Source organism: Ursus arctos, unplaced genomic scaffold (assembly GCF_023065955.2).
Source record: "Ursus arctos isolate Adak ecotype North America unplaced genomic scaffold, UrsArc2.0 scaffold_28, whole genome shotgun sequence".
NCBI lineage: Eukaryota > Metazoa > Chordata > Mammalia > Carnivora > Ursidae > Ursus > Ursus arctos.
Genome location: NW_026622963.1, coordinates 12,991,149 through 13,006,633, shown reverse-complemented (window position 1 = coordinate 13,006,633; position 15,485 = coordinate 12,991,149). Strand labels below are relative to the sequence as shown.

The window sequence follows — 15,485 nt, the reverse complement described above, 5'->3', positions numbered from 1 at the left end:
GGGTTTTCCCCCACCGAACTGCCAGAGAAGTGGGCAGCGGTGAATTCCCAGCAGCCAATCCTCCCAGCAGCTGGGGGAAATTGTTAGATCGCTCACTACACCAGGGGGCAGCAAACTGCAAGTCTGGTAGATGATAAACTATACCTGGGAGCCCCAATTTTTTTCTGAAGAGTAAGATAGGAAATATTTTAGGCTTAGCCAGCCATGTGGGTCTCTGCAGCAACTATTCAACTCTGCTCTTGCAGCCTGAAAGTAGTTATAAACAGTATAGTGCATAAAGGAATGGTGTGGTTATATTGTGTCAAAATTTAATTTAAAAACAGACTAGGTTCCAGACTTGGTAGGCCATAGTTTTCCAACCCTTGAACTACCCTTAGGATGTAAATCTCTAAAGAAAAGCAAGACAGCAGTTCCCTCTAGTATGGGAGGAGGTGGCTGTGAGGTAGGAGCAATCAGGTTCTTCTGGGCTGCTGCCAACCATGTAGGTCTTGGCCTGATTGGTGGTTACCTGGGAATCGACTTTATAATACTTTGTTCCACTGTGCATTTGTTTAATATACTTTTCCAACTGTGTTATATTTTATAATAAATAAAATATAAAAACAAAAATAACTGATAGCTCTGCACTGTCATTCTTCCCCAAGAATTCTTTCTTCTCCTCACCTAGATAGTTACCTCTGCGGAACTGCTGAGAGAGTTTTTAAGATGAGAGATTTTTCCAAAAAAAATTTTTAATGGATCTAACTCAAAACCTTATTTTCAATTTACCCATATCACCCTAAAATATATTCATCTTTCTGTTCCTAAAATCTTAAAGCTCACACCCCATGACACCCATCGCACGTAAAATCTAATCCACTTGCCATGACCTCTAAACAGGCTGCTTCTAGCTCCTCTGGAGCCTCTAGTTTGTATATAATGCATAATGCATGTGTTGATTTAGAACGGATCTTCCCAAGGCCTTTTTTAGCTCTAGAAATCTATTATTCACTATTGGTTTGTGGGCCAGTATTTCTGGGTATTGTTAGAAATTATAGAGTAGGTGCCTAAGGCTCACCTGGACCTGTACCTGGAAGGGCTTTGTTTCTTTCAAGGTCAGAGCTGCTGGACCTCTCTCTGCTCCATTCAGCCCTGCTCATACCTAGCTGACTCAGCCCAGAATGGCAACCCCAAGCCCTCCTCTCAAACTTGTATGAGTGTTCTTTAGAATGGAGACAAACACTGCCTTCTCAAGGCCACTTGGCTCCACCACATGCCCAGAAGACTTTTTCTGGGGAGCATTAGCCCAATCACAAGACCCGGAGGCCCAAAAACTCTGACCAGAGGGCTGCCTCCTTCAAGAAGGGACCCTTTGTTGGTCCTGGCTTCCCTCATGGGGACCCATTCAACAGAGCTGGGAGACTTTGCTTTAAACCATGTTTAGTAAATGAACATACCAAGGACCTATGGATTTCAGAATTCCTGAAAGAGGAGGCAAAGGACTGGCCTCTCATGGAGGGTGAGGCAGGAGACACTACTCTCTGGCCACTGGGTGTCAGAGCACTCTCTCTCTCCCTCCCCTTCTCTCTCTCATTCTTTCTCTCTCCCTCTGTCTCAGAGGCCCAAGGGTGAAAAAGACCAGCATGCCCAGAAGGAAGTTTCTCAATCCCTTCTCATCCTCCTGGGACTTGAGGGTAGGAGATACATAGCTCACTGAAGCAACATGCACTTCACTGGGAGGGTTCTGCCAGACTTCCTTCCCCATTCTGGCCACGTCATGGTTTTTGGTACCAGAATTAGATGAACAAAATCAATGCTTTACTGAGTGTTTCTCAGGAACATGCATACTATTCTGGATCTTTCCATTATTTTTTCTCTACAGAAAGTTAAAAGAGATTAAATGTGAGTATCAGAAAGGTGTGGTGGTACCAGAACTGTCAAACAATGCTGGTGGGAGTACAGAATGGTATAATCACATTGAAAAACTGGTTGTTTTCTATTAAGGCTAAACATATGCCTACTTTCTGAAATTCCACTCCTAGGTATGTACACAAGAGAAATGAGTGCATATGTTCACAGAGAGACTTGTATAAGAATGTGCATAACCATTTTCATTCATAATGTATCCCCAAATGGATACAACCTAAATATCCATCAACAAGAGAAAGGATAAATTGTGGTGGTTTTTTTTTTCAAAGATTTTATTTATTTATTTATTTGAGAGAGAAAGAGAGATAGTGCACAAGCAGGGGGAGCAGCAGGCAGAGGGAGAGGGAGAAGGAGCTCCATGCTGACCAGAGAGCCTGGTGCGGGGCTCCATGTGGAGCTCAATCCCAGGAACCTAGGATCGTGACTTGAGCCGAAGGCAGATGCTTGGCCAACTGAGCCATCCAGGTGCCTGCATAAATTGCGTTATATTCACCTAATGGAATATGACCCACATACACAAAAAGAATAAAGTAGTGGAACATTCAACAACATGGATGGATCTCACATATTAGGTTGAGTGAAAGAAACCAACTATAAGAGTGGATGTACTGTATTTCACTTACAAAGTTCAAGAAGGTAAAACTAAATAATAATGATCGAAGTCAGAATAGTGATTTTCTTGAGGAAGGGTATAGATCAGGAAGAAGCTTCTTTTATTCTCTTTTTTAAAATTTTATTTTATTTAAATTCAATTAACATGCAGTGTATTACTAGTTTCAGAGGTAGAGTTCAGTCATTCATCAGTCACATATTACACCCAGTGATCATTACATCACATGCCCTCCTTAATGTACATCACCCAGTTACCCCATCCCCTCACCTCCCTTCCAGCAACCCTCAGTCTCTTTCCTATAGTTGAGTCTATTATGATTTTTCTCCCTATCTGATTTTATTTTATTTTTCCCTCCCTTCCCCTATGATCCTCTGTTTTCTTAAATTCCACATATGAGTGAAATCGAATGATAATTGTCTTTCTCTGATAGACTTATTTTGCTTACCATCTACCTGCTCCATCCATATCGTTGCAAATGGTAAAATTTCATTGTTTATGACAGTAATATTCCATTGCATATCTACGTATCTATATATATTTATATATATAGATATAAATGTAGATATCACATCTTCTTTATCCATTCATCTGTCGATGGACATCTGAGCTCTTTCCATAGTTTGGCAATTGGGGACATTGCTGCTATAAACATTGGGGTTCAGGTGCCCCTTCAGATCACTACATTTGTATCTTTGAGCTAAATACCTAGTAGTGCAATTGTTGGGTCCTAAAGTAGCTCAAATTTTAATTTTTTGAGGAACCTCCATGCTATTTTCCAGAGTGGCTGCACCAGTTTGCATTCTCACCAGCAATGTATGAGGGTTCCCTTTTCTCCACAACCTTGCCAACATTTGTTGTTTCCTGACTTCATTTTCACCATTCTCACTGGGGTGAGGTGGTATCTTATTGGAGTTTTGATCTGTATTTCCCTGGTGCTGAGTGATATTGAGCATTTTTCATGTGTCTGTTGGCCATTTGTATGTCTTCTTTGGAGAAATGTCTGTTCATGTCTTCTGCCCATTTCTTGACTGGATTCTTGTTTTTTGGGTTTTGAGTTTGAGAAGTTCATTATAGATCTTGGATACTAGCCCTTTATCTGATATGTCATTTGCAAATATCATCTCCCATTCTGTAGGTTGTCCTTTGGTTTTGTCAACTATTTCCTTTGCTGTGCAAAAGCTTTTTATTTTGGTGAAGTCCCAATAGTTCATTTTTTCTTTTGTTTCCCTTGCCCTTGGAGACATGTCTAGCAAGAAGTTGCTGTGGCCGAGTTCAAAGAAGTTGCTGCCTGTGTTCTCCTCAGGATTTTGATGGATTCCTGTCTCACATTTAGGTCTTTCATCCATTTTGACTTTATTTTTGTGTATGCTGTAAGACAGCGGTCCAGTTTCATTCTTCTGCCTATGGCAGTCCAATTTTCCCAACACCATTTGTTGAAGAGAGTGTCTTTTTTTCTTTGGATATTCTTTCCTACTTTGTCAGAGATTAGTTGACCATAGAGTTGAGGGCCCATTTCTGGGTTCTCTATTCTGTTCCATTGATCTATGTGTCTGTTTTTGTGCCAGTACCATACTGTTTTGATGATTACAGCTTTGTAATACAGCTTGAAGTCTGGAATTGTGATGCCACCAGCTTTGGTTTTCTTTCTCAACAGTCCTCTGGCTATTTGGGGTCTTTTCTGGTTCCATACAAATTTTAGAGTTGTTTGTTCTAGCTCTGTGAAAAATGTTGATGGTATTTCAATAGGGATTGGATTGAATGTATAGATTGCTCTGGTTAGCATAGACATTTAAACAATATTTGTTTTTCTAATCCATGAGCATGGAATGTTTCTCCATTTCTTTGTGTCTTCCTCAATTTCTTTCATAAGTGTTCTGTAGTTTCTAGAGAATAGATCCTTTACCTCTTTGGTTAGGCTTATTCCTAGCTGTCTTATGGTTTTGGGTACATTTGCAAATAGGATCAATTCCTTAATTTCTCTTTCTTCTATCTCATTGTTACTGTATAGAAATGCAACTGATTTGTGTGCATTGATTTTATATCCTGTCACTTTGCTGAATTCCTGTATGAGATCTAGCGATTTAGAGGTGGAGTCTTTAAGGTTTTCCACGTAGAATATTATGTCATCTGCGAAGAGTGAGAGTTTGACTTCTTTGCCAGTTTGGATGCCTTTTATTTCTTTTTGTTGCCTGGTTGCTGAGGCTAGGACTTCTAGTACTATGTTGAACAGGAGTGGTGAGAGTGAACATCCCTGTCATTTTCCTACCTTAGGAAGGCTCTCAGTTTTTCCCCATTGAGAATGACATTCTTTGTAATGCGGCTTTTATGATATTGAGGTATGTTCCCTCTATCCCTACACTGCAGAGTTTTATCAAGAAAGGATGATGTATTTTTGTTAAATGCTTTTTCTGCATCAATTGAGAGGATCATATGGTTCTTGTCCTTTCTTTTGTTAATGTATCACATTGATTGATTTGCAGATGTTGAACCACCCTAGCAGCCCAGGAATAAATCCCACTTTGTGTTGGTGAATAATCCTTTTAATGTACTGGTCATGCTATTGGCTAGTATCTTGGTGAGAATTTTGGCATCCATGTTCATCAGAGATATCCGTCTGTAATTTTCCAATTATAATGGTGGGGTCTTTGTCTGGTTTTGGGATCAAGGTTTTGGCCTCATAGAATGAGTTTGGAAGTTTTCAGGAAGGAACTTCTGAGGCCCTAGAAATCCTCTATATTTTTACCTGGGTAGGGGAGGATGATAGATATAGATATGGATATATAGATATGGGTAGACCCAGCTGTACACAACAACAGATTTGATGAAAAATAAAATTTCAGAGCTAATGAAACAATTAGAATATCACCATTATTCTATTAGTGGTTAGAGACATAGAGGATAAATATCGAGATAGATAAGAAAACAAACATAACAAAAGACCATCCAACATAAGTTGTGTCCTTAAAATAGAGAACTCATCTTACAGAACATAAGAAATGGAGGGGTATCTTGGGGATTTTTAAAAACACAGTGGTAGAAAATTGCTGGGGGCCCCTGGATAGCTCAGTCAGTTGGTGTCTGCCTTCAGCTCAGGTCATGATCTTGGTGTCTGGGATCAAGCCCCACCTTAGGCTCCCTGCTCAGTGGGGAGCCTACTACTTTCTCCCCCTCTGCCCCTCCCCCACTCATGCTCTCTTCTCTATCTCAAATAAATTGATTAAATCTTTTTAAAAATTGCTGAAAGAAGGAAAAACAATCTGCAAAAGAAAGGATATACCTTGTACTAGGAGAAACAGCACAGATTGATCAATACTGTGATATAGCCTAAATGAGTTATTGAGCTTCAAGGATAATAACTAATTCTGCAGATGCCAGGCAGAAGAAAGAGAGATGGAATAAAAGAGAGCCTTTGCTATTATATATTTCCTTTAAAAATTTGAAGCAAATACATTAAAATATTAGGATTAGATAGATTTGAAGGGATGAGTACATGGCTTATTTAAAATGTTATCCTCTGCACTTTGATATACAATTGAAATATTTTATAAGGAAGGAAAAAAATCAGAGTATTCAATCTTTCCTGATTCCTTATTTGTATTTAAGCTCTTCTCAAACATAGAAATACATAAATATTTTTTAAAAACAGGCTGACTTCAGAGTTAAAAAAAAAACCCACAAATACTTCTGTTAAGAACGTTTGCAGGGGTGCCTGGGTGGCTCAGTCAGTTGGGCATCTGACTCTTGATCTAAGCTCAGGTTTTGATCTCAGGGTTGTGAGTTCAGGCCCCATATTAGCCTCCATGGTGGGTGTGGAGCCTGCTTAAAAAGAATGAAAGAACGTTTTCAAACACATTAAGAGAGAAAAGCATGCAATCCTCATATACTTTGTATTTGTTGTCCAACTTAATTAGCAACTTTCTGGTGTTTTTACTCTTTTAATCTTGATGGGAAAGGCAATCACGTGTGTGCAGTCTTCTGACCCCTGCTTGGCTGTATGATAATGGGTGTAGGGCCTAGAATACTTCTTTTTCAAGACATACAGAGCCTTGGCAGCCTCTGCTGGGTTTAGCACCTTGTGTGGCAATGTCTTTCCCTGCTTCAGATTCTGCGTACTTCTTTGTTCTGCTTAAGCATTTGCATCATATGGCACTTGACCAACCCCACTACTGTATCCAATCCCAGCAGGGAGGGAATGGGGTCCTTAGCTTGTAGCAAAAGAGGGGTGAATGCAGACTGTTGCCCTGCATTGGCCACAGGCTGGGACCTATTGACCATGACAGACGAAAACCCATTGTTGAAGCTGATCTTGCTCTGTTTCTTCTGTGTGAGAGTAAGTGTTGTTCTATCCAGTGCCTATATGAATTATGTCTCTCTTGGTGACCCTGGCATTTATAAACCATGGAGTGAGTAGACATCTTGTGACTACTGCTCTTGGTGGCAGGTATCTATACCCTATTTTGCTGTCCTCCATACAGTAGGACTCTTCCTTACCTGGAGGTGGTAACAGGTGTCATTTGCTTGATAAATCCATTTACACATATGCTTACACACTCACTTCATTTCCTTATGAAATTTTAAAAAGCAAATCCCCAACATAAGCATTTCACATGTAAATACTTCAGTAGTTGTCTGTAACAAAGGTATTAATACAACCACAATTTCATTAGCACACCTAACAAAATTAACAATCATTTTTTAACATTAACATTCTTTAACATTAACTCCATTTGTGTTCAATGTGACTTCACACTCTTAAAATAACATATAATGCCAGAAGATGAGACAATGCCTACAATGTTTTAGAGAAAGAAAGTACAGTTTGAAATTATATTTGTCCATTTTGTGGTTCAGGCAAACATTTCATTACAAAAGAATTCAAAGATTATAGTATCCATGGTTTATTTTTAATATATGTTCATTGAAAATTTTCTAGTGAAGTGAAAGATAGAAAAAATTGGTTAAAAGATGATGTGAATAATGAACCCAGTTAAATATATAATATCATACAAATATAGAATTATGAATACAGGGTAGTCTCTAAATGTTATACATTGACAAAGTAAAAAAAAAATCACAAGGAGCTGGTAAGTGAGCTGATTTCCTCAGTTGTCACTGCAAGGAGTCAAGTGATACTGTCTAAAAGTTAAGAGTTAAGAGAAACATAACTACCATCTCATAATGTTTTTCACTGACCTTAATTTTAGAGAAATCTTTTAGGACCTAGAGTCTCATTTATCTCAGCTTCAGTGGTCACTCCATTTTCATTCCGGCTTTTTAAATGTTAAATCCAGTAATATATAGTTTTTGTTTTCAAATTAAAATACCATATGTGCCTTCGCATTTGATAAATGTCTATCCTTTTACCCATATACTCACCTGGAAAAATGTTTGCAGTGGTGTTCTTAGTGGTAATAATAATTATTTTAGGGTGATGGAATTTGGGGTGAGGTTTTATATTCTCTGGCATTAACTGAATGTACTGAGTGGTTCTTTTTTTTTTTTTTTAAAGATTTTATTTATTTATTTGACACAGAGAGACAGCCAGCGAGAGAGGGAACACAAGCAGGGGGAGTGGGAAAGGAAGAAGCAGGCTCCCAGCGGAGGAGCCCAATGTGGAGCTCGATCCCAGGACTCCAGGATCACGCCCTGAGCCGAAGGCAGACGTTTAACGACTGTGCCACCCAGGCGCCCCAGAGTGCTTTTTTTTTTTTTTTTTTAATGAGCATGACTCTTTTGGCCAAAAACTCTGAAGGCATTATTTAAAATATACATATAAATATACATATATTAAATAATACTAGCATTATTAGAAAAGTAAATAATTATGATTATGTTGACAATGCTGTTGCTGCTGCTTTCACTTGCTTGCTTCTGCTGAGATTTTTAAAAAAATTTTTAAAAAGATTTTATTTATTTGAGAGAGAGAGAGAAAACAAGTGGAGCAGAGAGGCAGAGGGAGGGGAACAGAAGTAGGCTCCCGGCTGAGCAGGTAGCCTGATGCTGGGCTCAATCCCAGGACCCTGGGATCACGACCCGAGCTGAAGGCAGACGCTTAACCGACTGAGACACCCAGGTGCCCCTCTGCTGAGATTTATGATAGAAGTTATTGCTTATTTCAGGAAACATCACTTATGTTCACAGGTATATATAAAAAGAATAAGCCATCACTTCACACCTACTAGGATAGCTATTAAAAAAAAAGGCAACCGGAAAATGACAAGTATTGGTGAGAATGTGGAGAAATTGGAACCCTAGCATATTGCTGCTAGGAATGGAAAATGGTGCAGAGACTATGATAAAGTTTGGCAGTTCCTCAAAAAACTAAACAGAATTACCATATGACTCAGCAATGCCACTCTTAGGTACACTATACCCAAAATATTTTAAGTCAGGTACTCAAACAGATACTTTCATGCCCATGGTCTTTGCAACATCATTCACAAATGCCAAAAGGTGGGAAAAACCCAAGTGTCTGGCAACAAATAACAGATAAACAAAATGTTGTATATACATACAATGGAATAATACTCAGCTATAAAAAGAAATCAAGTTTTGATACATGCTATGTGTGATGAACCTTAGAACCAAGTGAAAACCAAGCTAAGTGAAATAAGCCAGCCACAGAAGGAAAAATATTGTATAATTCCATTTAAACAAAATATCTAAAATGGGCAAATTCATAGAGACTGAAAGTAGATTATAAATTACCAAGGAGTAGGGGAAAGAGAAATGGGGATGACTGCTTAATGGCTACAGAGTGTCTGTTTCGGATGATGGAAAAGTTTTACAAATAGACAGTGGTGAGGGTTGTTCAACATCATCAACACAATTAATGCCAGTGAATTGTACGTTTAAAAATGGTTAAAATGATAAGTTTTATGTTATATACAACTGATTCTTGAACAATGTGGGGGTTAAGGGCACTGAACCTCTCCCTGCACAGGAAAATCCATGTATACCTTTTGATTCCCTAAAAACTTAACTACTACTACTAACCTACTGTTGACCGGAAGCCTTACCAATAACATAAACAATAGATTAACACATATTTTATATGTATTACATACTGTAGTCTTATAATAAAGTTACAGAAAACATCAAGAAAATCATAAGGGAAAATACATTTATAGTACTATATCGTAAAAAACATGAGTATAAGTAGACCCAAGCAGTTCAAACCAGGGTTGTTTAAGAGTCAACTGTATGTTACAACAACAACAACAAAAATAAACGGATAGATTCATTCAGCATAAAAGTTTTCATACAGAATAGTATATGATTTCATATTGCTCCACAAACTAATAATGCTGTAGATATAGATTTATACATTTTAACCCAGTATTTTCAAAATTTATGAAGGTGTTTATTACAGCATCATTAATAATAGAAAAAACTAGTAGCCAAAACAACCAACAATTGCTAGAGTTGGACAAATTATGGTAATTAACTTTATGGGAAATCATACTGTCATTAAAATAATTATGTAGCAATATGGAAACTGATTATGACATTAAATACAATGGATATTTTGTATATTGTAGTTGGAAATATGTAAAAGTATGTATCCTAATGGAAAAACACCTAAATAATAATTAGGCTAGGGTTGTGGGATTGCGGAATTTTTAAATTGGGATTGTGGAATTTTTAAATAACTATTTCCTCTTTCCCTAATTTTGATATATTTTATTGAAAGTAAATTAGGAAATTAGTACGGTTACAAGCTCACTGCTCCATTGGGGAGGCAGCTTGACTTCACCCCGTCAGTGGTCCCATTTGAGTGTCTACAGCTGACAGGTCCAGGTTTCAGGCCCTACTAGAGATTCCCCGTTGGCCTCCGCCCAGAGGCTCTGTGGGGATCGTGAGCCCAGCAAAGGCTGCGTACTGCCGGTCCCCTTCTGGTCCCAAGTGTGGCATAGGACACATACTAAAAAATTATTTGTCTGAGATAAAACTTAGTGGGCTTCCTGTATTTTCATTTGCCAAATCTGGGAACCCTACCTCCACCCACCCACCTATCGCCTTTTCCCTTTCCTCAACACCGCCCCTCTTACCACTCCACCCTCTCAATTCCTTCCTCACTGTCACTCCTGTCCTCTTCACTCTCACTGTCCTCCCGGAGCCCGGGATCCATCCTCCATCTCCCCGGTCCGCGGAACCCGGGCTCCACCCCCACTTGCCGAGCCCCTGGTCCCCCCACCGCAACCTTGTCGCGGGGCCCAAGGTCCCCTCCTCCTCTTTTCCGCCTCCGCGGAACTCGGAATCCTCCCCACCCTCCACTCTGTCCCGGTCCCGCGGATCCCTGGGTCCACCCCCCCACCCCCACCTCCGGCCCGGGCGCGCGCGGCGCGCAGGCGCAGGCGCGGAGGGCGGGCGCGGGCGGAATGGGGACTGCAGCGGCGGCAGCGGCGGCGGCCGGGGAGGGGGCGCGCAGCCCGAGCCCCGCCGCCGTGTCGCTCGGCCTGGGCGTGGCCGTCGTGTCGAGCCTGGTGAATGGGTCCACGTTCGTGCTTCAAAAAAAGGGCATCGTGCGCGCCAAGCGGCGAGGTAGGGCGGGCCGCGCGGGTTGTGATCTTGGTCGGGGGTGGGGAGGAGGGAAGAGCCGCCGGGCGGTGGGAAGGGGAGCGGCCGCAAGTTGGGGGTGTTTGGGTCGCCGCTCGGGGCCTGGCCCAGGGAGAAGGCGGAGCACCGCGGAGGGGCGGGCTGCGCGGGCGGGAGGCTCCTCGCCCACCTGAAGCGCAGGCACGGTCGCGGCCCTGCGTCCCAGCAGCGTTAACAGCCCCTGCCGTGTTTTGCCTTCCGGCAGTTCCAGAAGCGGCCCGGGCCCTGGTAGTTGTGTCTCCCCTACCCTGTTTCTCCCTCCCTAGCGGCTGGAGAGGCCTTGTTCAGTTCGTTAGGGTTTCTCTAGCTGACTTCTTTCTTCCTTCCCAGACCCTCCCACTCCCTCTGCAGCCGCGCAGCCTACCAACCTGCCCTCGGGTTGGAGCCCAGGCGTCCCTCTCACCCGCACCCCCGCGCTGCTAGGAAAACCTCGTTTATAGTATCCCCGAAATGGTCGAAGCGCAGTGCTTGTTCAGAAGGAGCGACGGCCCTTTCGCCGTGGCTGCGGCTTCGAGTGCACTTGAGAGAGCAAGACCCGCTCTTTTGCATCCTCCCCCCCCCCCCCGCCGGCCACGCTGCAGTGGCCACGCCAGTGCAGAAATAAGAACTGTGCACTAGGCAGGCCAGGGGCGGGACAGGTGGGCCAAGGAGGCGCTCACTCTCAGTGTCAAGCAAGAGGTCTGTGCTTTTCTTTAGCTTCTGTTCCTGGAGTCCTTGTTTGAGCCACTCTGGTTTAGACTTCATCTGATTATGAGTGATCTTTAGTGTGAAGAAAGCGCAGAGCAGATTTTTTTAAAAAGCAAAAAATGGACCAACTTATTATTCCCCTGGTGGATACACCACCAAACCCCACTCCTTAGTAATGTGGAAAGTGAGAGATGTAGCACAGTTCTTTGCCAGTGTCCCTCTGTTTTCAGAGAGGTCTGAGACAGTTTACTGAATGCAAGATGTAGCATGCTTTGAAACTGAAAAGAAATGCTGCTCTGAGAAGGACAGAGAATCTTGTGATTGTTAGCTGTATTTTCACAAGAATGGTGTTAAGAGTTCTCTGGGGAAAATGAAACCACCAGGTCATGGGTTTGAGAATAAGTAAACTTATTTAATAGTTCTGATTCCAGAACACAGGTGAAACTTTCTCAGAGTGTCCTGGATGGTGAACCAGGAGTCCCTTCAGGAAAGAGATAAAGGGGCCCTGCGACCTCAAATGAAAATATAAAATCATGAATATTTGTTTAAAGAATTAAACTTCAAAGTGAAAACACTGAAGTTTACATAAAATCTAAATAAAGGCAAGTATGACTTCCTTAGGATGCAGATGTGAAGACCCATCTGGCTGTGGTGCAGTTTTTAGGGAGCACCTATTAGTTTGATGGGCTTCAGGGGTGTATGAAGTATTTGCTGTGACCCAAAAATAAACAACATATGTGCCAATCTGTGAGATGTGTGAGAGGAGAACTCCACCTCTGTGGTGGTCCTTCCAAAAACGTACAACCCCAATCTTACCATGAGAAAAACATCAAAGATGAGTTGAGGAACAGCCTGCGAAATGTTTGACTAGTCCTTCGCTGAGGTTGTAAAGTCTGAGATACTCACAGGAGGAGCCTAAGCACACATGACAATATTAGGGAAAATCTGAGGAAACCTTAATACAGACTTTAGTTAATAAAAAACCATTATTGAGTAAAACTAAAGTGTTATTTTAGCTCAGCTTATGTGTTTGAGGGAATTAGTGAATAAGAAAATAAAAAACAAATCAACCAGAAAAAAACCAGCCATAGTCGATACTGTTATTTATAACTACATGCTATGCCTTTAAATTAATAAAGGTGAAAATGTGATATTTGCTAATTTCATACTTTCCCACTCACCACCCACTGCCACAGATTCAAGTTATCTGGGGTACTCATAGTGATGGAAGACAGACGTATACCTTGTTTTGATAAATTTAGTTTTGACTTGTTCGATAGATATTCATGAAGCTCTTATTAGGTGCCAGTCACCGTTGTAGGTATTGAGAATATGCAGTTTTAGAATCTACTCTCCCTAAAATCTTTTCCCACCTTTGCTAGCAAGAAGCAGAGTTGACCATTATGAAATGCCTGAGATGGAGAAGATAGGAGGAAAAAGGAGGTAGCTAAGAACTAGGAAGTCAAGTTCTTGCATTAAAGGAGACTGGTCAGTTTCTTATACTATACAAACCTGTCTCACCGAAAGTTTCCTTTCTTTTTTTTTTTAAGATTTTATTTATTTATTTGACAGAGAGAGAGGGAGGGGACATGCACAAGCAGGGGGAGCAGCAGGCAGAGGGAGAAGCAGGCTCCCCGCTGAGCAGAGAGCCCAGTGTGGGGCTCCATCCCAGACCCTGGGATCATGACCTGAGCCAAAGGCGGACTGAGCCACCCAGGCACCCCCTGAAAGGTTCAACTTTAAACAAATTGCCACATGAGAGCGTTTCTTTGGAGTTTTAGCTTCAGGAGAGGTAAGTTCTGGTTTCAGCCCTTCTGGGGGTTTTGGGGCAGGGCTTCCTCTGTTACAGGTTTTCAGAGAGTTTTGAAAGGGCCTTCCCAGTGAATGGAGTACCCAGATAGTCCAGGAGCACTCTCCACAACACAAGTTCAAGTTGCCTGACTCCTGGGGAGCCTTTGAAGGACTCTGCATGGGAAGAGGGAAGAGGGCACACAGATCATTTATAGTGTTAGAACCCAGTTAAAGCAGGACTTAAGTGAGAGAAACAAGGTAATCGTTGATGTGAAAGCATTTGTGGAAAACCAATTACAACTTTTAGAATTTCTGTGCATATAGGTGAGGATGTCCAGGGAGTCTGATGGCATTAGGGTGGTATCCTGCCCTCGAACAGGCTTTGTGGAAACAATCTCAGGAAAGTCACGTGTTTGAATTTGCTGCAGGCTTTGGAGAATTGCATAGTAAGTTACTATATGTAGAATGCCCTCGACCAGGATGAACCAGCTGATCTTTTTAAAATCCCTGTCATCAAAACCAGGAGAGGCTATCTCATACCCATGAGAATGGCAATTATAAAAACAAAACATAAAATTATAAGTATTGGTGAGGATTTGGAGAAATTGGAACTCTTGTGCACTGTTCATGGGAATGTAAAGTGGTGCAATTGCTATGCAAAAAGTATGGTGAGCCCTCAAAAAATTAAACATAGAATTACTATATGATCCAGCAATCCACTTCTGTGTATAGACTCAAAAGAAGTGAAAGCAGGGTCTTGAACAAATATTTGTATACCCGTGTTTATAGCAGGAACAAAAGGACATAGTGAAGACAAAAGGTGGAAACAACCCAAATATCCATTGACAGATGAATAGATAAACAAATTGTGGTATCTACATTTAAGGGAGTGTTACTTAGCCTTAAAAAGAATGGTGATTCTGACACATGCTACAACATAGATCAACCTTGAGGACAATATGCTAAGTGAAATAAGCCAGTCAGGAAAGGACAAACACTTTATGATTTCACTTATATGAGGTACCTAGTCAAATTCAGACACAGAAAGTAGAATGGAGGTTGCAGGGACTGCAGGAAGCAGGGAATTGAGGGTTAATGTTTAGTGGGTGCAGTGGTTCTGTTTGGGAGGATGAAAAAGTTCTGGAGATCAGTGGTGGTAATGGTTGCACAACAATGTGACTGTACTTAATGTCATAATGAAACTTAAAAATGTTTAAAATGCTTATTTTTATGTTATGTATATTTTACCGTAATAAAAGAATCATTTTCAGTTCATAGTCTCCTTGCTGAGGAGTACAGCCTAGAGGTATTGTCACACTGTTAAGACACTCAGAAGGTGAGTGAGTTGTCTTGTGAGAGTGGAAACTGATAATTCAGGTGTTCCACCTGCTGCCCCAAGCCTTCTGTACATTATTTCTGAAGGGCTTGTTTTCCCTAGCTGTGGGATATATGTGTGCTTTCTCCTTGCCTCTCTTGCCATCTCCAGACACACACTTAGGCACATTGCCTCTACACCCAAAGACAAGACAGGCACATGTTATCTTCATCCCTGTAGCCCTTTGGTCTGTGGTTAGTTTCCACTGCTTCTGTGAACCCTCCAGACCTTGACAGATGGGGTCAGTTGCCTCTCCTGTGTGTTTCCTTAGCACTAGTCCTCAACACCCTTCTGCCTCTGAAACCCATGGGATGATGGTCTGTTTACTTGTCTCTGTTACCCTGGATCTTGGCTTGTCAAGGCAGACACAGTTCCTGTCTGCTTGGGATACATGTGGTAGACACTCAGAATGCTGTTTAACTGGCCATGAGTAGCTGTGGAGTGAAGAGGGTAAAACTGAACCTTGTATTTCATGATAAAATTGCAGAGCTTTCTTCAAGTTACTTAAAGCTA

General features: G+C 41.5%; 1 protein-coding gene across 1 annotated transcript in view; it reads left to right on the top strand.

Moving 5' to 3' along the window:
- The first annotated feature begins 10,894 nt into the window (after nucleotides 1-10,894).
- The window catches only part of NIPA1 (NIPA magnesium transporter 1), an 83,149-nt gene continuing 78,558 nt past the window's right edge, over nucleotides 10,895-15,485 (top strand). Inside the window, exon 1 of the mRNA XM_026510285.4 lies at nucleotides 10,895-11,065. Within this exon, the coding sequence (XP_026366070.1) occupies nucleotides 10,903-11,065 (163 nt within the window). The 5' untranslated portion in view covers nucleotides 10,895-10,902. The remainder of the gene's footprint in view (nucleotides 11,066-15,485) is intronic.